We start from the raw sequence: 20,808 nt of genomic DNA, 5'->3' as shown, positions 1-20,808 counted from the left end.
ACTCATGTGACCCATGGGAATGAGGAAAGAGCAAAAGGCAACAGAAAACAAATTGAACTTAAGAAAAACAACACGCAGCACTACCCCTGCTCATGGGTGTACTCAGACTTGAGCTGTCACCTGATGGAAGGAATAGCATTGTGTGTGCATGTTTGAAAAAAGGTAAAGGAGCCCTTCCAGAGAAATTTGCCCAGAGGGCTCAAACTCAATAGCTGTTGCACAATTTAAAAGACTGACTAGATAGAAGTTCTCTGCCTTTGTGGAGAGAAGTCTGGTAATTTGGACCTTTTTTTTTTTTTTTTTTTTCCTGAAACGGAGTCTTGCTCTGTCTCGCAGGCTGGAGTGCAGTGGTAAGATCTTAGCTCACTGCAACCTCCGCCTCCCGGGTTCAAGAGATTCTCCTGCCTCAGCCTCCTGAGTAGCTGGGATTACTGGTGCTCATCACCACACCTGGCTAATTTTTGTATTTTTAGTAGACATGGGGATTTGCCACATTGGTCAGGCTGGTCTTGAACTCCTGACCTCGTGATCCGCCGGCCTTGGCCTCCTAAAGTGCTGGTATTACAGGCGTGAGCCACCACGCCCATCCTGGACATTGTTTTACATTTAAACCTTCAGAAACTTTTTTTAATTTAAACTTTTTATTTTGAGACAATTGTAGATTCACATGTAAGTCACACATTGTAAGAAACAATACAGAGAAATCTGGAGTACCATTTCCTCTATCTTTCCCCAAAGGTGTAGTTGAATATCACAACCAGGATCTCGATGTTGATATGATCAAGATACAGAACAGACTTTGCAAACTTTTTTTTTTTTTTTGAGATGGACACTTGCTCTGTCACCCAGGCTGAAGTGCACTGGTACAATCTCGGCTCACTGCAACCTCCACCTCCCAGGTTCAAGCGATTCTCCTGCCTTAGCCTCTGGAATAGCTGGGATTACAGGTGTCTGCCACCACGCCTGGCTAATTTTTCTTTTTTTTTTTTTTTTTTTGAGACAGAGTTTCGTTCTTGTCATCCAGGCTGGAGTGCAATGGCGTGATGTCGGCTCACTGCAACCTCCACCTCCTGGGTTCAAGCAATTCTCCTGCCTCAGCCACCGGAGTAGCTGAGATTACAGGTGCCCACCGCCACATCGGGCTAAGTTTTGTATTTTTAGTAGAGACGGGGTTTCACCACATTGATCAGGCTGGTCTCAAACTCCTGACCTCAGGCGATCCCACCCGCCTCAACCTCCCAAAGTGCTCGAATTTCAGGCATGAGCCCCTGCGCCTGGCCAATTTTTGTATTTTTAGTAGAGACAGGGTCTCACCATGTTGGCCAGGCTGGTTTCGAACTCCTGGCCTCGAGTGATCTGCCCGCCTTGGCCTTCCAAAGTGCTGGGATTACAGGCACGAGTCACCGTGCCCGTCCAGTCTTTGGAAACATTTAAAATGAGTTGATCACTATCATAATTATTACCACATTCTCACAAGTCAGAAACATTCCTTTAAATTCCAAAATTGCTAAGTGAGGTCTTAGGTGATGTATCACCTAGAGGATTGTGCAGTGATCTGAGAGGCAGCTTGCCATGCTGCCTGGAGTATTTACTCACATTTTTCCCAGGAGTTATAGGCGATTTATAACTAGTTGCAAATTAACTACAAAGTTAACTTTGCAGGTAAAGCTGAATATTTCATCACAAGACACAACAGCTCACACGTCATCTTGCTGAGCAAGCTTCCCAGAGAAAGTTATTAGCATTACGAATGGCTCCAGTTTTTCCACACCCAATTTATTCATTCAACAAGCCTCCTGTAGGGAACTTCTGGCCACTCAGCAATAGCCTGAATGCACTTGCTTCTCTGTAGACCAGTTCCTCAGATATGACTCTTACAGTGCAAATAAGGGTTAGTTGTCCTTCACTTTATTCCAGTGGTCAGTCTTTCTACTGTAACCTTTAAGAGTTCTGCAGGAGCCGGGCACGGTGGCTCAAGCCTGTAATCCCAGCCCTTTGGGAGGCCGAGATGGCCGGATCAAGAAGTCAGGAGATCGAGACCATCCTGGCTAACACGGTGAAACCCTGTCTCTACTACAAAATACAAAAAACTAGCCGGGCAAGGTGGCGGGCACCTGTAGTCCCAGCTACTCGGGAGGCTGAGGCAGAAGAATGGCATAAACCCAGGAGGCGGAGCTTGCAGTGAGCTGAGATCCGGCCACTGCACTCCAGCCTGGGCGACAGAGCGAGACTCTGTCTCAAAAAAAAAAAAAAGAAAAAAAAAAAAAAGAGTTCTGTAGGAAATTTCTGACAAAAACGAAAGTCCCTGGCAAGTGTCTGAAGAAATATACAAGAGATGGAGATCCCCCTCCCCAAAGGAAATAGTAGTCACTTACAGAGAAATTATAAGACCTCCTTCTAAATAAAATATTATGAACTTTCAAGGGAAATCCCTTTTGGAATCTAGCAAGGTCATACAACATTAAAAGCATGTGGAAATGAGGACACAGAATTGTTCAGAGAAGTAGCTAAAACAGAAGCTTGAGAATTGCCTATCTCTCCATTTGGATATCTAGAAAAGCTTTTGAAAAGTAATCTAAAGCCAGGCACGGTGGCTCACCCCTGTAATCTCAGCTCTTTTGGAGGCCGAGGCGGGGATCACCTGAGGTCAGGAGTTCTAGACCAGCCTGACTAACATGGCAACAACCCTGTCTCTATTAAAAATACAAAATTTAGCTGGGCGTGGTGTCAGGCACCTGTAATTCCAGCTACTCGGGAGGCTGAGGCAGGAGAGTCAACTGAACCTGGAAGGTGGAGGTTGCAGTGAGCCAAGATTGCACCACTGCACTCCAGTCTGGGAGACAGAGTAAGACTCCATCTCAAAAAAAAAAAAAAAAAGTAATCTAATACTAGGCACCAATATGTTTCTAGAGTATCAGTATAATTTCAATGTATACTTGGGATTTGCTGTTCTTTTTTTTTTGGAAACAGGGTCTCACTCTGTCACTCAGGCTGGAGTGCAGTGGTGCAATCTCAGCTCACTGCAACCTGTGCCTCCTGGGTTCGAGCCATTCTCCTGCCTCAGTCTCCCAAGTAGCTGGGATTCAGGCACCTGCCACAACGCCTGGCTAATTTTTGTATTTTTAGTAGAGAGAGGGTTTCACCCTGTTGGCCAGGCTGGTCTTGAACTCCTGACCTCAAGTGATCCGCCTACCCTGGCCTCACAAAGTGCTGGGATTACAGGCGTGAGCCACCGCGCCTGGCTGGTTTGTTGTTGTCTCTACAATTAGCACCCAAAGATAAAAGTTCCTTTCCTAAAATGACACCTTGACATACTCAAGTATACAAACAGGAAGACATGACAGTATGAAAGATGCCACCTACTCCTCTTGTTATGACACGCATGGTTACCAGTGCTTCTCTCTGGTTTGATCTGCATTGTCAAAAAGAGTTGGGGTAGTTTCCTGAGTTTCCCCGCCCCGTATTACAGGACAAGAAATATCACCAGTGAGAACTAGATAACACAGAGAGCTGGTTTGCAACTCCTGACTGCTCAGGGAGAAAAATAACCCACATAACAGGGTTTTATTTTTGTTTTCCTTCCAACAGAGCAGCTCAAGCTCTCCCATCACAAAAATTCAATCTATATACAACAATGGAATTCAATAGGAATCCAGGGAAAGGGAAGAAGTGGACAAAACAGACTGAAGTTTAACTTTTCATTTTCCAAATACCTCAAATACCTAAAACACATCAAAAACAAAAAACCCTTTACTTTTATCAGTTTTTTGTTTTTGTTTTTGTTTTGAGACAGAGTCTCACTCTGTTGCCTAGGCTGGACTGCAGTGGCGCGATATTGGCTCACCGCAACCTTTGCCCCCCGGTTCAAGTGATTATCCTGCCTCAGCCTCTCAAGAAGCTGGGATTATAGGCACGGGCTACCATGCCCAGCTAATTTTTGTATTTTTAGTAGAGATGGGGTTTCACCAAGTTGGCCAGGCTAGTCTCGAACTCCTGACCTCAGGTGATTCACCTGCTTTGGCCTCCCAAAGTGCTGGGATTACAGGAGTGAGCCATCATACCTGGCCTGGTTTACTGACTATAAATAGCTTAAATAGGGGCATTATCCAGATTCCAGAAAATAATACAGATATTTGGATAAATTAGGTAACTTTTCGTTATTTTTGTGCCATAAATCTAAAAACTTTATTAGTTTACTTATCACTAATATACCTGTCAAACTGTTGCTATGGAGCTTTCTACCATCAAGATATACAACCAAAGAAAAAAGGATTACTCAGAGTAGTAAAGAGTTCTGGAATGGGATACAGCGGAGATATGACCCACCCTTTTGGGACTGCAGTGCCAAACCCGGAAATCACCTGTGTTTCACCAATCAGAACATCCTGTTTTTTATATTTTAATGGACATGCTTTTGTATCACATACGTCATTATGTTAATGGTTGGTAGCCATAAAACTTTTTTTTGCTTACATCTACCTGTATCTACTCTTTCAAATTTGTACAGAAAACCCAGCTCCGCCGGGCGCGGTGGCTCAAGCCTGTAATCCCAGCACTTTGGGAGGCCGAGACGGGCGGATCACGAGGTCAGGAGATCGAGACCATCCTGGCTAACACGGTGAAACCCCGTCTCTACTAAAAAATACAAAAAACTAGCCGGGCAAGGTGGCGGGCTAGTAGTCCCAGCTACTCAGGAGGCTGAGACAGGAGAATGGCGTAAACCCGGGAGGCGGAGCTTGCAGTGAGCTGAGATCTGGCCACTGCACTCCAGCCTGGGCGACAGAGCGAGACTCCGTCTCAAAAAAAAAAAAAAGAAAAAAAAAAAAAAGAAAACCCAGCTCCGAGTGTGTATCTTGATCTGGCAGAAACTAGCTATCCTTGAATATGCTTGGATAGTCCAAGGGTTCCTATCTCGACGATTTTAATGCCAGTTTAGTGAGCTAAGAAATGAACTAGAAACCAGAATGCCAGTTAGTGCTAAAACGGACACACTGAGTGACCACAGGACTTCCTTCTTGGCCAAACTGAGAGAAGAGACTGTCATGAACAATATTAATATTAATGAAGCAAAACACTCTGATGATTTAGATGACAGCAGTAACTTCACTATGTTTTTTTCCATTTGTGGTGTGTGTGTGTGTGTGTGGTGCTTCATAATTTTTTATGGCCTTATGTGCTCATCCAGGTGAGAAAACATAATTGAGGTCTAAGGTTTCCCTAGAAAGAATCTTAGAGATCATGCATTGTATCTGTATCTTAACTTACTTTTTTTATTTCTAAGATAATATTCTCCTACATATTCAAACAATAAGTTCTTTGCCTTTTGACCACCACCCAATTCCACTTTCCTTCCCAAAAATATCCAATGTTAATTAGTTATGTATTCTACTCCTTTTCTGTACAAATACACACAAATACATACAACCCAGGCTGGGTGTGGTAGGCTCATGCCTGAAATTTCAGCACTTTGGGAGGCCGAGGAGGGAAGATCACTTGAGCACAGGAGTCTAAGACCAGCCTGGGCAACATAGCAAGACCTTGTCTCTACAAGAAATTTCACAAAATTAGCTGGGTATAGTGGTGCATGCCTATCATGGCACCTACCCCAGAGGCTGAGGTGGGAGGACTGCTTGAGTCCTGGAATTTGAGGAGGCAGTGAGCTAAGATGGCACCACTGCACTCTAACCTGGGCAACAGGGTTAAAAAATATATATATATGTACACACACACTAAACTGCAATGATATATCTTTTTTTTTTTTTTTTATTTGAGATGGAGTCTCACTCTATTGCCCAGCCTGGAGTGCAGTGGTGCCATCTCGGCTCACTGCAAGCTCCGCCTCCCGAGTTCACGCCATTCTCCTGCCTCAGCCTCCCGAGTAGCTGGGACTCCCGCTCGCCACCATGCCCGGCTAATTTTCTGTATTTTTAGTAGAGACGGGGTTTCACCGTGTTAGCCAGGCTGGTCTCAATCTCCCGACCTCGAGATCCGCCCGCCTCGGCCTCCCAAAGTGCTGGGATTACAGGCGTGAGCCACCGCGCCCGGCTCGATTTTATTTATTGAACAGAGTTTGCAGAAACTGAAAGTCTTCATTTCGGTGGCCAAAACCGCAATTACTTTTGCACCAACCTATACTTTAAAAACAAAAAGAAACACAGTTGTTATTCAAACATAAATTCAACTGGCGCTCACTTTTGTTTTCACTTAAGTTAAGCAGATGTTCATGTTACTATGAAGTTGACTAGTTAATTTGTAATGAATGGTGACCTAATATTTCACTGAGTAGTCAAGCCCTCTTTCCACTAAACCAAGCTGCTTCTCACTGTACTAAACTTCGGCCTCTCTCTAAACTTTCAGGTGTTCCACTCCTTGTCACCTTCCCCTAGATTCTGAGTGGGGTGCACTCTCTTACCTCCCTCGGGGGCCACTTTTCAACACTTAGAGAGCTCCTATTGCCCTGGCACGGTGGCTCACGCTTGTAATCCCAGCACTTTGGCAGGCCGAGGCGGGCGGATCACCTGAGGTCGGGAGTTCAAGACCAGCCTGACCAACATGGAGAAACCCACAAAAAATTAGCCGGGCGTGGTGGCGCATGCCTGTAATCCCAGCTGCTCAGGAGGCTGAGGTAGGAGAATTGCTTGAACCTGGGAGGCGGAGGTTGGGTGAGCCCAGATTGTGCCATTGCACTCCAGCCTGGGCAACAAGAGCGAAACTCTGTCTCAAAAAAAAAAAAAAAAAAAAAAAAAAAGACTTCCTATCTCCACCTGGGTCCCCAAGAGGCATCTCCTTTTCTCCTGAGCCTAGGTCACCTCGGGGTTCCCCGAAGTTCCTCAGAAAAGGCTGCACAAGTCAGGACAAGAAGTCCAGGAAATGGGGGGTCGCCGATGACCACGCCCCAGGGCTGTTTGGGAACCCCCAAAATTTACTGAGGTGGAACGATTGCGGGGTCATTATGGGGTCAGGCTGAGGGGGCCGGGCCCAGACCTATTCACGTGACCCGGTCCCAGGGAGAAGAGTTTGTTCACCCAACAGAGGGAACGCCGAACGCGATGGGAGTGTGGCACCCTCCCTTCCCGGGGAGTCCTGGGCGTTGCTCTCCCACCCCGGCGCGACGCAATCTCTCCGCGCCGGGGGCGGGACGCGCTTGACGCCATCTCTGGGCGCCCGGCTGGGGGGGCGCTGGGTGTGGGGCGGCTCCGGGGCCGGGGATGGCGGCGGCCGCGGTTGCGGCGGCTCCGGGACGAGCTGGTGGATCCCGGGAAGCGCTGTGAAATGGGCTGGTGAGTGTTCCTGGAAGTGGTGGCCGCCGGGGCCAGGCAGGCCTGGGCTCCGTGCTTCGGAGGAAGTGGCCCTCAGGAGCCCGTTGCTCCGCCGGGCCGGGGCCCATGAACCGCGGACAGACGGAGGGGAGAGGCCGCACCTAGACCCCCTTGCGCTTCTCTCTAGCCTGGCCTGAAAGACGGCCTCAGGCCCCGGCGCCCCGGAGGCTGTGTCCCTGAGAACCAAGGTGTCCGAGTCTGCGGGGCGGGAAGGGCCCCCAAACAAGGAAGCGTCGCCTGCAGGGCCTCGCCCCTGCCCCCTTGGTGAAGGGTGGACCCCCTACTCTCTAAACGCAGAACTCTCGATTTCGAGTCCTACCCTTGTTGGCACAAGGATTGCGGGACCACTGGGAGCCATAACCCTAGTCTCTGACAGGCTTCTCCTTCTCCCTTTCTGTCGGGCGCACCTCTAGCCCGCAGAGAATTTGAGTCTGCACCTGGGTTCAGCCCCTTGATTCCGACCCAAGCGTGATGAGGAGCTTGGTTCCGGGCTCTGCTAGCAGCGTTGGCAACTCTCCTAACAGCCTGTTAGCTCGGTTGGGGTCACAAGCTGCGTTTTCCCTTGGAGATCTTCAGTGAGGTTCTCGAGAGGCTGAGGTTTCGGATTCTTAAGTGTGTTTTGCGTTGTGGGAACCTGGCGCACAGGCTTGGCTCTTTGTTGTCCTTTCTGCAGACCTTTTGCCTCTTTCGGTCCTTTTACTAGCCTATGTTTGCTAAACTCTGGGTGACCTGGAGGCAGGTTTTCTTTAAAGTTTTCGTTACAGAAAGCAAGGATCATTTTGGGATTGAAGATGTGACCCCAGTTTCTGTTGGGAATGAAGAAGAAAGCAAACTGCTTTTCAGTTACTCAAACTGCTGGTGGAGAAAAGAGGCATCATTTATGCCACTGTGTAATATGTGTGTGTGGAATTAGGAATTTGTCTTCCCACTGTGTTTTCCTATCCTTCCACCTTTTGTGTACACCTGCACCTTGCCAATCTTGAGATGTTGCATTCGGTTTGGGTTGAGGCTTGGCGTGTTCTATAGGACTTGGACAGGATAGTCATTTTCTCGGAGCACTCACTCATCTGTACTACATTCTCTGTTTTCAGAGGTTAAGGCTCCATTCTTTCACGCTTTGCGTTTCTGGCAAGTGTAGATTCACATATTGATGGTTTAGCGGTAGTTTTGTTTCGCCAATGTTAGCCACCTGAGGACCAAGGCAATATTTTCAGTTTATTTCATACCTGATTCAGCACTTGGTATAAAGTTGTCCCTCAGAAAATTTTACATACACACACACACACACGCTCATTTTTTTTTAACCCTGAAAATCTCTTAATAAGTCTTCCCCTTGCGTGACTCCCCCTTGACCTCTTTTTCTGCCCCAGAAACATAAATAATTGTTCTTTTTCCTCTAGTGCTGCTTTTTCCATTTAAATAACACCACATTTATGTTTTCACAGGCCCAGAATAAAGGGGAAATCCATGGAGTTGATTTTTCCTGCTTACCACTGTTCATATGGGAACAGTGTTAAAGCTTCCATTTTTATTTGCATTTATCTGAAATTTGGATTGGAAGCAAATTTAACCTTTGGGGAACAGGCACAGGTAGATGTTAGGGAAATGATGTTAAGGAAAACCAATGAAATGTGATACATGAAAATTTTTTTTCAGGGATGTCTTCTTACAAGTTGGAACACTAGAGATGTTTTTCTTTCTGTTCAACTGCCTGGGCACTCTGGGTAGATGTACCATTTACCTGTGGGGAAGAAGATGAGGCAAGGACGTGTATACTGTAATGCTTTGGAATTACAGAGGTCAGGCAGCTGCTTACTCCATTCCTGTTTCTATCTTCTAGGCTCCCGAGCCAGCCGGGAGGACACTTACTACAGCTGCTCAGAAGCACCACTGGAAACTCAGGTAATAGCGGCACTTTGAATTCCTTGTTTCAGGAAAATATCTGGGATGTCACAGTGGAAAAACAGAACAGAATATAATATAGAAAGCTCTTTTCAGATCCAAAGAACTGGAACCTGGTTGGAAGAACTAGGCAGCAAAGTTCATGTGCACTGAAGTGTTCAGACCAAAAAGTTGCTTTATAACAACGGACAGAAGCATTTGTAAAAGGTGACAATAAGAGAAAGGGGAAAGAGAACTTTCTGATGAATCATACAGATATGGGGAAAAAAACAGGCATGTTTAGAGGAATGGAACCAGAATTTTATGGAGTGGTGCCTGGAGCAGACCTACAGTGGAGAAAGAGCTATTGGTAAAAGAAAGCGCAAAGAAAAAAGAAAGGGAATGAATAGAGAAGGCAAATTGAAGGTGATCACTGAGAAGAAAAGAAGCCTTTTGAGACTAGGGAACCGGAAGTGTACGTAAGGTCAGAAGAATTTTGTTGTTCTTTGGTGAAGAGGAGAAACAAGTTGACAGCAAACTAGTTTAATCACTCTCACTATATAGAGGCTGAGTTAAAATGTATTATTTCATGGGGCAAAGATGTTAATTTTCATAACCTGGTTAGGGAGCAGAGTTTAAAAACAAAGACACAAGCAGACCTGAAGATTTTGACACCTAGGTCCTTGAGGTACGGATGATATGAGGCAAAGGAGGAAGAGAGTTTTTAGCCAGGCTTGGGATAGTAGTAGGTGAGATCATAACCCAAATTAGGCTACAGAAAGGAAGCAAGGATGAGGTCATGTGTTCAGGAAAGAAGGTGGCACATTCATGTTTGGTAGCAAAAGGAGAAACTTAAGAAAAAGAGCCAGCAGGAGGCTGGGCGCTGTGGCTCACACTCATAATCCCAACACTTTGGGGGGCTGAGGCGGGCAGATCACCCAAGGGCAAGAGTTCAAGACTAGCCTGGCCAACATGTGAAACTCCATCTCTATTAAAAATATAAAGTTAGCTGGGCATGGTGGTGCATGCCTGTAGTCCCAGCTACTCGGGAGGCCGAGGCAGAATTCCTTGAACCTGGGAGGCGGAGGTTGCAGTGAACTGAGATTGCACCATTGCACTCTGGCCTGGGCAACAAAAGCAAAACTCCATGTGTAAAAAAAAAAAAAAAAACACACCAAAAGAGCAAGCAGGAAAGACCATGTGTTCAAAGCCCCCTTTGGGAAGAAGGCAGAAAAAAGACAAGGTGCTCATGGCTCATGAGACATATGACTAACTGTGAAGCTGTTGGTCTCTCTGGGCTTGTGGAGCCCACAGGTTATTTGTGCATTGGTGAATGCTTGTCCCTATAGCTCTTTGTGCCTTGTGTTTCTCTCATGTCCCAGGCTGGATGAGTTGGGGGTAGCCTCCTTGTCTGCCCCTTTCTCTTTCCTCCTTATTTTCTAACAGTCTCCTTTGTTACATCTTCCTCCATGGCACAGTTCTTTCTATTTCCTTTGTCTTGGCTCATCCCTAGGTTACTTTTGTTTGCCTCTGATTTGTTCCCTAGCAGATGTGGGCGCCCCAGCCAGAAGCAGAGAGGGGTACAGGGAAGCTACAGAGAAGCCCCTTCTGATGCCCCAGGGAGCAAGCCGACTCCTTCCAGGCTCCAGGAACACCACAAAGCAATATGAAACCTGTTCATGAGAGGAGTCAGGAATGCCTTCCACCAAAGAAACGAGACCTCCCCGTGACCAGCGAGGATATGGGGAGAACTACCAGCTGCTCCGCTAACCACACACCCTCCAGTGATGCTTCTGAATGGTCCCGAGGGGTTGTGGTGGCTGGGCAGAGCCAGGCAGGAACCAGAGTCAGCCTGGGGGGTGATGGAGCTGAGGCCATCACCGGTCTGACAGTGGACCAGTATGGCATGCTGTATAAGGTGGCTGTGCCACCTGCCACCTTCTCACCAACTGGCCTCCCGTCTGTGGTGAATATGAGCCCCTTGCCCCCGACGTTTAATGTAGCGTCTTCACTAATTCAACATCCAGGCATCCACTATCCCCCAATCCACTATGCTCAGCTTCCATCCACCTCACTGCAGTTCATTGGGTCTCCTTATAGCCTTCCCTATGCTGTGCCACCTAATTTCCTACCGAGTCCCCTCCTGTCTCCTTCTGCCAACCTTGCCACCTCTCACCTTCCACACTTTGTGCCATATGCCTCACTTCTGGCAGAAGGAGCCACTCCTCCCCCACAGGCTCCCTCCCCAGCCCACTCATTTAACAAAGCTCCCTCTGCCACCTCCCCACCTGGGCAATTGCCACATCATTCAAGTACTCAGCCGCTGGACCTTGCTCCAGGTCGGATGCCCATTTATTATCAGATGTCCAGGCTACCTGCTGGGTATACTTTGCATGAAACCCCTCCAGCAGGTGCCAGCCCAGTTCTTACCCCTCAGGAGAGCCAGTCTGCTCTGGAAGCAGCTGCTGCAAATGGAGGACAGAGACCGCGAGAACGAAATTTAGTGAGACGGGAAAGTGAAGCCCTTGACTCCCCCAACAGCAAGGGTGAAGGCCAGGGACTGGTGCCAGTGGTAGAATGTGTGGTGGATGGACAGTTGTTTTCAGGTTCTCAGACTCCACAGGTGGAGGTAGCGGCACCAGCACACCGGGGGACCCCGGACACCGACCTTGAGGTCCAGCGAGTGGTTGGCGCTTTAGCTTCTCAGGACTATCGTGTGGTGGCAGCTCAGAGGAAAGAGGAACCCAGCCCCCTCAACCTATCCCATCATCCCCCCGACCATCAGGGTGAGGGGCGAGGGTCAGCCAGGAACCCTGCAGAGCTGGCAGAGAAAAATCAAGCCTGTGGGTTCTACCCTCAGTCCCATCAGGAACCAGTAAAACATAGACCTTTACCCAAAGCAATGGTTGTAGCCAATGGCAACCTGGTGCCCACTGGAACTGACTCAGGCCTGCTGCCTGTGGGCTCGGAGATCCTGGTAGCATCAAGTCTGGACGTGCAGGCCAGAGCCACCTTCCCAGACAAAGAGCCAACGCCGCCCCCCATTACCTCCTCCCACTTGCCTTCCCATTTCATGAAAGGCGCCATCATCCAGCTGGCTACGGGAGAGCTGAAGCGGGTGGAGGACCTCCAGACCCAGGATTTTGTGCGCAGTGCCGAAGTGAGTGGGGGGCTGAAGATTGACTCTAGCACGGTCGTGGACATTCAGGAGAGCCAATGGCCTGGATTTGTCATGCTACATTTTGTGGTTGGTGAGCAGCAGAGCAAAGTGAGCATCGAGGTGCCCCCTGAGCACCCCTTCTTTGTATATGGCCAGGGTTGGTCCTCTTGCAGCCCTGGGCGGACGACACAACTCTTCTCTCTGCCCTGCCATCGGCTACAGGTGGGAGATGTCTGCATCTCTATCAGTTTACAGAGCTTGAACAGTAACTCAGTTTCTCAGGCCAGCTGTGCTCCCCCAGGCCAGCTGGGTCCCCCCCGAGCAAGGCCTGAGAGGACCGTCTTGGGACCCAGAGAGCTATGTGACAGTGAGGGGAAGAGCCAGCCGGCAGGAGAGGGCTCCCATGTGGTAGAGCCTTCCCAGCCTGAGCCTGGTGCTCAGGCCTGCTGGCCAACCCCGAGCTTCCAAAGATACGGCATGCAAGGGGAGGAGGCACGGGCTGCGCTGCTCCGTCCCTCTTTCATTCCACAGGAGGTAAAGCTGTCCATTGAAGGGCGTTCCAATGCGGGAAAATGAACCTCTTTCCCAGACCAGGACTGGGGCTTTACCCCAGAGCCTTGCCTCGCCGCCGTGAGCAGGCAGAGGATTTGCACACGCCGAGCAGGGAATGGCTTTCTTGGCAGTGAGATTTGGGGGAAAGGGGAGGCATGAAGTCAGCCTCCCAAGGCAGGATCTGTTGCTCATTACCCCATGGCGTCCTTTCAGGACAACCCCAGAGGGTGTTGTGATGGGGAGCAGCAGGCCTGGGGCAAGGAAGGAAGGGGGTGCACACAGGAGAAGAAACATTCCAAAATCAGGGCCTCCCTGTTCTTTCCTCCCCATCCCTAGCTCCTGCAAGAGAAAGTCCAGGCTTTGGGAGCAGTTGGCAGAGGGAGGGAGTAAAGAGAGCCAAAAATGATGATCCACAGCTTATAGTAGCAGTTAAACTGTCAGAAGTTTTTTTTCTTTTTTGTGGTGGAAGGGCAGGAGGCCCCAAGGTTGGAAATAAGAGGGTTCCCACCCAGAACCCTTCTTGTGAGAGATGCGCACTTTAAAGGGTGATTTTGTTCCAGATGTCTGTGGCTGAGTGTGTAGGGGAGGAGCACTCTGATCTACAGGACTCTGCTTGATCCTCTGCTTCATAGCTCTTCCCCATCTCTCCTCACCATTCCGCCTACAAGGCTTCTAGCAGCACGGGGGCCCAGAGGGAGAGCCCCTTCAGGGTTCAGAGTGAAGTACTACCTTGCCAGGGATTAAGTCAGCAGACTTTGGGAGAGAGACTTGATAGCCAGGCTGACTGGGTTCTAGGCAGGGCCTCTGGAAAGGTAGCTCACCTAACAAAGCTCCTCCAATTCAGCATGCCAGACTCACTTTGAAATCTCACAGAATCTTGCTGGTAATGGTGACTTTAGAAAGAATTAGTAGACCCTTTTTTCCCAGGCACTGATCCCCCACCTTTGTCTGTGTTGTGCCTAAGTGCCTGCGCCACCCCCACCCTCCTGCTGCCCTTACCTCTGCATGGTGTTGTGACCTGGGCCTCATTTGTAGCTGCGCTGCCTTTCCTTGTCTGCAAAGTTGGTTTTGTCCACTCTGACCAAGACCTCTAGTTTTTGGTGGGTAGGGGTCTCTCTGGTTTCCCCTTCAGCTATAATCTCTATTTTTAAAATCTCAAAATCATGTCCCCTCCACTTCCACTGCCAAACAGCTTGGTGGAGAAAGAAGAAGGGAACTATGCCCTGGGCCAGGGCAAATGCATGGCTGGGCAGTGCCCATCATAGCATTTTCACACGTCCCATATGCCCCTCACATCTTGTTCCACTGCTTCTCCCGGCATTCTGGTGTCTCCAATCCATCCCCTCCCACCACCAGCTCTAAGATTCTAGGATAGGCTTGATAACATTTCAATACCTGAATAGATGTCATTTTGTGGTGGTATATTCCTCTGCAAAAAGTATTTTCAATCTTAGTTGCATTTGCACCCCCCCCAGCCCCCGCCAATGTCTTAATCCCACATTTTCTTCACAACTTTTAGCATCAGCTCAGACCGTGGGGTTCCATTGGGTATTGGGAATTAGGCTCCCCCACTAGCTTTCAGGTGGGTGAGTTTTTTTGTTTGTTTTTTGGGGGTCTTTAGACTCTTGAAGGCAACTCAGGGTATTATCCACCCAGCTCTCTGGTTAGACTTCTCCCAGGCTGTGATCCTGGCATGTCCTTTATAAGGTGTACTTGGATTGGCCGAGACCTGGCCTGGCATCAGGAGTCCAAACCTCTGAGGTCTGATGTCTGCTCTGTCAAGGACTTTCGGCAAGTCTCGTGACCTCTGGCTCTTTCACTTCCTCCCCACCTGCCAAATGGGGATAAATAATCTTACCTACCTCCTGGGGGGAGGGGAAGTTCTGAGAATGGAGTCATTCTTAGTGTTCAGGTGCTAAAGGTTGTTCTCCTGGGGGAACAGAGTGACTGAAACTGGCTTGTTTGCTACAAGCCCTACACTCTTTCATTCCTTGAAAGCAGTTGCCTGGTCAGTCAGCTTTTGGGGGTCCATCAAAGGAAGCTGCTGACCTGACCACGAGTGCTTCAGTATCTGGTTTGTATCAGAACCAGACACCAACTTCGTACTGCATTTGGGATCATATCTTTCCCCTTCTCTGTCCCCCATTCTCTGAATGCTGCTTTCTCTGGCTTGTTTCCTACAGTGGGGGCCTGTGGGGTTGAGTCTTGAGGAATCTCCTCAAATGAGAGCCTTGGGAGAAGGCCTCATCTCTGGCTGTTTCATGAGCAACTCATTGCTAGAGTTCATTGTTTGCACGAGTTTCTCACAAGCATCCTTCCTCATAGGAAGGCTCATCAACTGAATTTAGTGACATGTACACAGAAGATGCTCAAGCAGTGTCTGCAAGGACACAAGCTGAGCTTTCTGCTTATGGGGCAAACCTATATCTAACCAGATACAGACCAATTAGTTTAAATCAAATCACGCTCCACTTGGGCTACTTGTGACTTTGCAACCTGGTAACTTCCACGGAATTCTGGAAAGAGAAATTCTTGAGGACCCTGGCAGGTTGGGCCCTGACCTTTCTGTTGCTGCTCCTGTTCTGTCTCTTGCTGGTGAAGCAATACCAGCAGCTCCTGTAATATCACAATATCGTTCCATGCATATATAACATATTAATACTTGATTTTGCTGAGCTGCAAAGGTATCTTTCATAAACTATGGTCCCCAGGAAAAGCAGCTCCGTGCTCTAAATCTCGGTCAGAGCTGTGGCCTTCCCCTTGCCTTTAACCTCTAGTTTAGTCTTTTCCTCCAGGCATGAAAAATATGACTAACCTGTGGTGTGTCCATTCTTCCTTATAGGAATTTCCTCAGTTTGCAGGAGACATGAGAGCAGTTTTTAGAGAGTGAGTATTTTAGTGGAAAGTTGTCAACTTTTTAGGAATGAGCAGTTGACGAGGGCCAGAGCCTGTCTCTTGTCAGCAGTAGGACGTTTCCAGCTCTTAGGAATAGAAAGGAGGACTGCTGACTGTCTGGCACTGTATAAAAATGTGTATACCAATTTGGGAATAGGGGAACCCAGTCATGGATGGATAATAAGCCAAGTCTTGAATCATTCCTATCAAGATTAGTACACATGAGGAAGAGGTGGCATGGGGGGAAGGGGATCTAGGAGTTCAGAGCTGAGTGCTTGTACTTGAGGGGAGGGGCCTCAGCCCATCTGGGCTGATCCTTCTATATTCTTGGTCCCAGTTGGTCATACCACCAAGGGCTTTGCTCTGCGCTGCTTTGCCACTGCTGCTGTCCGCTCACTGTCCTGCCTGCTGCCCTCTACAGCTCCCTATCCTCCATGTCTTTGGCCATGTAGATTAAGTCTAGGCGTCCGGTTCATTCTTACCTGTGTTAGGCCACATTATTTTATAGCAAAGTCATGTTGAATAGGGATGGTATGAAATGCTGCTGGTGGACTGGTGAATCCAAAGGGATATGGCTTCAGTGCTGTTGGGAGCCTTTTGGCTCCAAATGTCTGACTATCTTGAGGGAGAAACAAGCAGGTTTCTACTAGTGGTGTCTTCTGTTGTATTAACTTCTTTCCTTTGTGGTATCTTGTATCCTGTTTTAAAAACTAAATGAAGGGAACCACATTAGGGGCCCATGCCAGCATCCCAGTGAAGTTCGTCCAGCTCCAGTTAGGTGGATTCTGGAGTTTGAAGAGGGTTTAAAGTTTGGCTGAAATAGCACCTCAAGTGGGGTTTAGTTTTATTTTTACTGGTGGGCATCATGAGCGATTTAGGGGGAAGCACAGGATGGTGGTGTGGTTTAAACCTGCAGCAAGCAGGCATATTGAAGAGTTGAGTGATCACACTGGAGATGGAGGGTTGGACATGGATTGACTGGGAAAAGGCCTGGGTCCGTTGGAGTAAAGACAACTTTACTTTACTGGTTGATTGAATTGGCCATGGGAAGTTAGGTCACAGTCTTATAAACAAAGTAAATAGGACAGAGACTAAGTTTTAGGGAGACATCTTGGCCTTCTAGGCTAAGTTTACTAAACCACACTGAAGCTACAGTACCTTCCAGATGGGCAAAAGTGTACACTACAGTTGAGGAGCTGAACCTTATTAGGTTGGATGTTGATCAGGAACCTGTTTGCCCTTTGCTGGGAAGCCTTCACCCTCCATCTTCCCTGGGGTAGGGAAGGTCTCCCACATTATGCAATAATAAAATAAGCATCTGGGTCTTTGCAGCTGTCAGTTGCTCTTTCAACTCTAGGATCCATCTTTGGACCAGAAGCCTGGTCTGGGCCTATGATGACACTGGCCCCAGAGATGCTAGAGTCGACTGCACTCTCTCCTTAGCTGCAGACTATGCACAGTGCCTGGGGCGGAAGGAGGAGAGGTGTTGGAGTTTGCCCTGCTGCCTCCCCAGCAGGAACAATAGTCATAAATGCACTTTTCACACTAAAGGTTTCTTTATTAGTTCTCCAGTTAAACCTAGATCCCCCCTGGTAGATTGCGAACTCAAAGTCTTTGTGATCCCAAAGCCATTCCACTGCAAATGCCCAGCAGTGAAGATGGCCTCAAATTGGGTTCCTGCCTGCAGTGTGTGTGGCAGCAGCCCATGTGCCTTTACCTATTGTCAAACTTGCAAGCATTTATTTGTCTTTATGACTGTCATGGGGACTGAGGTTCTTCAGAGAGAGAGAGAGTGAGCTGATGACACAGTGGTTTTACACCCACCCCCTGGACAGGGAGTTTGCACGTAGTTGTGAGCTGTGAGTGGTTAGTGCATTGCTGGTATTGCTGAAGGCAGGGTTGATCCCTCACTTGATTGATACTTGCATTCAAGAGAATCTAGATTGTGTTGGGGGAGGGACTGACTGTACTCATGGCTAACTTAAAGTATTAAAATAAGGCTGTCCCCTACAACCTTCTTAGTCACACAGGATCCCTGTAGCCAAAACAGTATATGATCCAGCTGCAGAGAGCAGACTGCTCTCAGCTTGCACAGCACCTTAGGCGAGGGAAGAATATATGGATAGGGAATGGGGTGGAGAAAGGAGGATGGGAATGTTGTCATCCAGGTGGCTTTAGGGTCCTAAGGAGTGGAGAAGGATGGCAATGGGGAGGTCTGGATGGATCTGTGTAGGAGTTCCCTGTAGATAAATTACTGATCCCCCATCTACTATCCCCAGTATGTAATGGCTGAATTAATATGTAATCAACTGCATTGTATCTAAAGCCTTAGAACTAGTCAGGTGCTCCCTCCACCCAATACCATTTCTTACCCTCTAATCCTACCTGATCTTTAACAAAGCATTAATAATTCTAAGGATAATCTCTATTTTGTTGTGCTTTTTTGTAACTGTTTTAAATAAATCAATTTGTACTGTATATTTGTACTTTTGTGAGATCCTTTTTGCTGTTTTACCATTTTAAGTCTCTGTACTTGGCTACACACAGATTGTATTTTTATTGTTAATGCTCTTCTTATGGATACCTGCATTTAACTTGTGGACTATGTAAACACAATATCTATCAATATCTATATATCTATATATCTATCTATATAAACTACTAGCTTTTCCTTTTGGTGTTTGCGCCTTCTTCCTATCCCAGCCTTAGATGGTGGCCATGGGGTGGGGGATAGAAACCTTTGTGGGAGCAGTTGTAATGGAGCACAAATGGTGCCTATATTGTGCGGTGAGCTCAAGGCAGATGGCATGATCTTGTCCTCAAGCATGGTTTCTCCCCTCTGTTGGTGTGGATTTCAGAGACCCAGAAGTCTACCTGAAGACTTAGATTCTAGTGGAATCACAAGGATCTGTAGGCACCTTCACTGCTCGCCTTCTCCCCAATTCTTTACTCAGGAATACTGCCAGAAATTGTTGGAATAAGTCAGCCCCAATCATAGCTACTGCCTAAAATTTAGAAAACTTGCCACTAGTAAGTGGCATTTATGGAACACTTATTATGTGCTACAAAATATCCTAAGTGCTTTCTCTATACGGACAAGCATTTGTTGCTACTATTTCCATTTTGTGGATGGGGAAGCCAAGACATAGAGGTTAAGTACTACTTCCCCAAAGTTACACAGCTAGTAAGTGGCAGGGTACTTCCGAACCCAGAGATGCAACTCCTGAGTTGGTATGAATTCAGAGTTTCTTGTGAAGATTGAGATCATCTATGTAAAGCGCTCAGAATCATCTTTGGCACATAGTGAGGACTCAAGTCATTTTAAAGCATCCCAAGTAGGACTCCAGTATGGAGCTCTGAGAGAAAGGCATTTGGGTCAATTAAGTAGTTTTTTGTTTATTTGTTTGTTTGTTTGTTTTTTGAGATAGAGTCTCACTGTGTTGACAGGCTGGAGTGCAGTGGCACAATCTCAGCTCACTGCAGCCTCCACCTTGCGGGTTCAAGTGATTCTCATCTTCTCGTCCTCAGCCACCCGAGTAGCTGGGATTGATTACAAGCACGTCAACTAAGTATTTTCTTTTAAATGTATTTTTCAAAACAAATATTTTAGCCTGCCTGGTGAAAGTAACCCTAGTTTGTTAGCTGGGCATGGTGGCGCACACCTGTAGTTCCAGCTACTCGGGAGGCTGAGGCAGGAGGATCACTTGAGTCCAGGAGTTAGAGGTTACGGTGAGGTACGATCTTGCCACTGTACTTCAGCCTAGGTGACGTAGTGATATCCTTTCTCAAAAAAACAAACCCCAGGCAGGGCGCAGTGGCTCACGCCTGTAATCCCAGCACTTTGGGAGGCCAAGGCAGGTGGATCACCTGTGGTCAGAAGTTCAAGACCAGCCTGGCCAACATGGTGAAACCCTGTCTCTACTAAAAATACAGAAAGTAGCCGGGTGTGGTGGCACGTGCCTGTAATCCCAGCTACTCGGGAGGCTGAGGCAGGAGAATCACTTGAACTCGGGAGGCGGGGGTTGCAGTGAGCTAAGATCCCATCATTACACTCCAGCCCGGGCAACAGAGCGAGACTCCATCGCACAAAAACAAACAGAAAAACCCAAAAAACAAAAATCCTAGTTTGGTGGGGGTCAGTTGACACTTAAACAGCCTTGGACCTATGGAGGTCAGAGAGGAATCCAAGTTTCCCTGTTAAGATATTGGAAGAAGTCCACATTCCTGGCATAGTTATTTTTCTGGCTACAATTTAACTAGGGCACTTCCTTCTGGACCTCAAGATCTATAATTATCTAAACTGAACACAACCTTTGGTGCAGGCTAGGAAGGTTCTGTGCCTGTTCCGTACCATCACAGAAACTTTTTAGAAATGACCTCAGCTCTTGTCTCCTCCATGGTCTGGCAGCCGTACAACCTGCCAGAGTAATCATTTTGCCCTAGCCTTAACCACTATTGACCTGAGCTCTTACCACCTTACTTCTGGATTTTCTTCAGTGAGCTTATTTTCCTGCCTTGCCTCTTGTGAATAAATAAAACATAAATAAAATGCAAACATGAGTTTCTTGGTGCTGTGGACCTTAATATTGCAGCTATTTCTATGAGCCTATTCCTAGATGCAGCTGACTACTGTCTAGAATTGTAAATGTTCAACAAACAGTATTGCTGGGAAAAGTTGCACACCTAGTTGAAGGTATTGCATAGTCTTTAGAAAACACCAGTTATGAGGAGAGACTTCTGAGTTTGGAAAAGGTAAGCTAGGTTTAAATAGCCCTTGGGACCACAGGCATCACAGTCAACATCGGTTCTTTCTTTGGCGTCATGCTAATTCCTTGGCAACTTGTAAAGACCCAAATGAGGACCTCTGCTTGGACAGCCTAAGCTGAGGAGCACCCTCCCTAAGAAAAGGGCAAGCCACCAGAAGCCACTGTCTGAAAATTTCCACCCAGGTTTCTCCTAGATCACTTCATTTGCTAGAATGACATTGAGAGAAAAGCAAGA

General features: G+C 47.6%; 1 protein-coding gene across 2 annotated transcripts; it reads left to right on the top strand.

Annotated features, from left to right (window-relative positions):
- The first annotated feature begins 7,174 nt into the window (after positions 1-7,174).
- On the top strand, positions 7,175-18,285 carry LOC105491317 (ataxin 1 like). 2 transcript variants are annotated; one of them, XM_011757616.3, is made up of 3 exons: positions 7,175-7,280; positions 9,160-9,221; positions 10,750-18,285. In XM_011757616.3, exon 3 carries the CDS (start codon positions 10,867-10,869, stop codon positions 12,934-12,936), a length of 2,070 nt encoding a protein of 689 aa, XP_011755918.1. In that variant the 5' UTR covers positions 7,175-7,280; positions 9,160-9,221; positions 10,750-10,866; the 3' UTR covers positions 12,937-18,285. The 2 variants fall into 2 exon arrangements, with proteins under 2 accessions (XP_011755918.1, XP_011755919.1); XM_011757617.3 differs by having other exon boundaries at positions 10,747-18,285.
- The last annotated feature ends 2,523 nt before the right edge of the window (positions 18,286-20,808 follow it).

This window comes from Macaca nemestrina, chromosome 18 (genome assembly GCF_043159975.1).
Source record: "Macaca nemestrina isolate mMacNem1 chromosome 18, mMacNem.hap1, whole genome shotgun sequence".
Lineage (NCBI taxonomy): Eukaryota > Metazoa > Chordata > Mammalia > Primates > Cercopithecidae > Macaca > Macaca nemestrina.
Note: the sequence above shows the minus strand (reverse complement) of the source record. Positions and strands in the feature narration are given on the sequence as shown.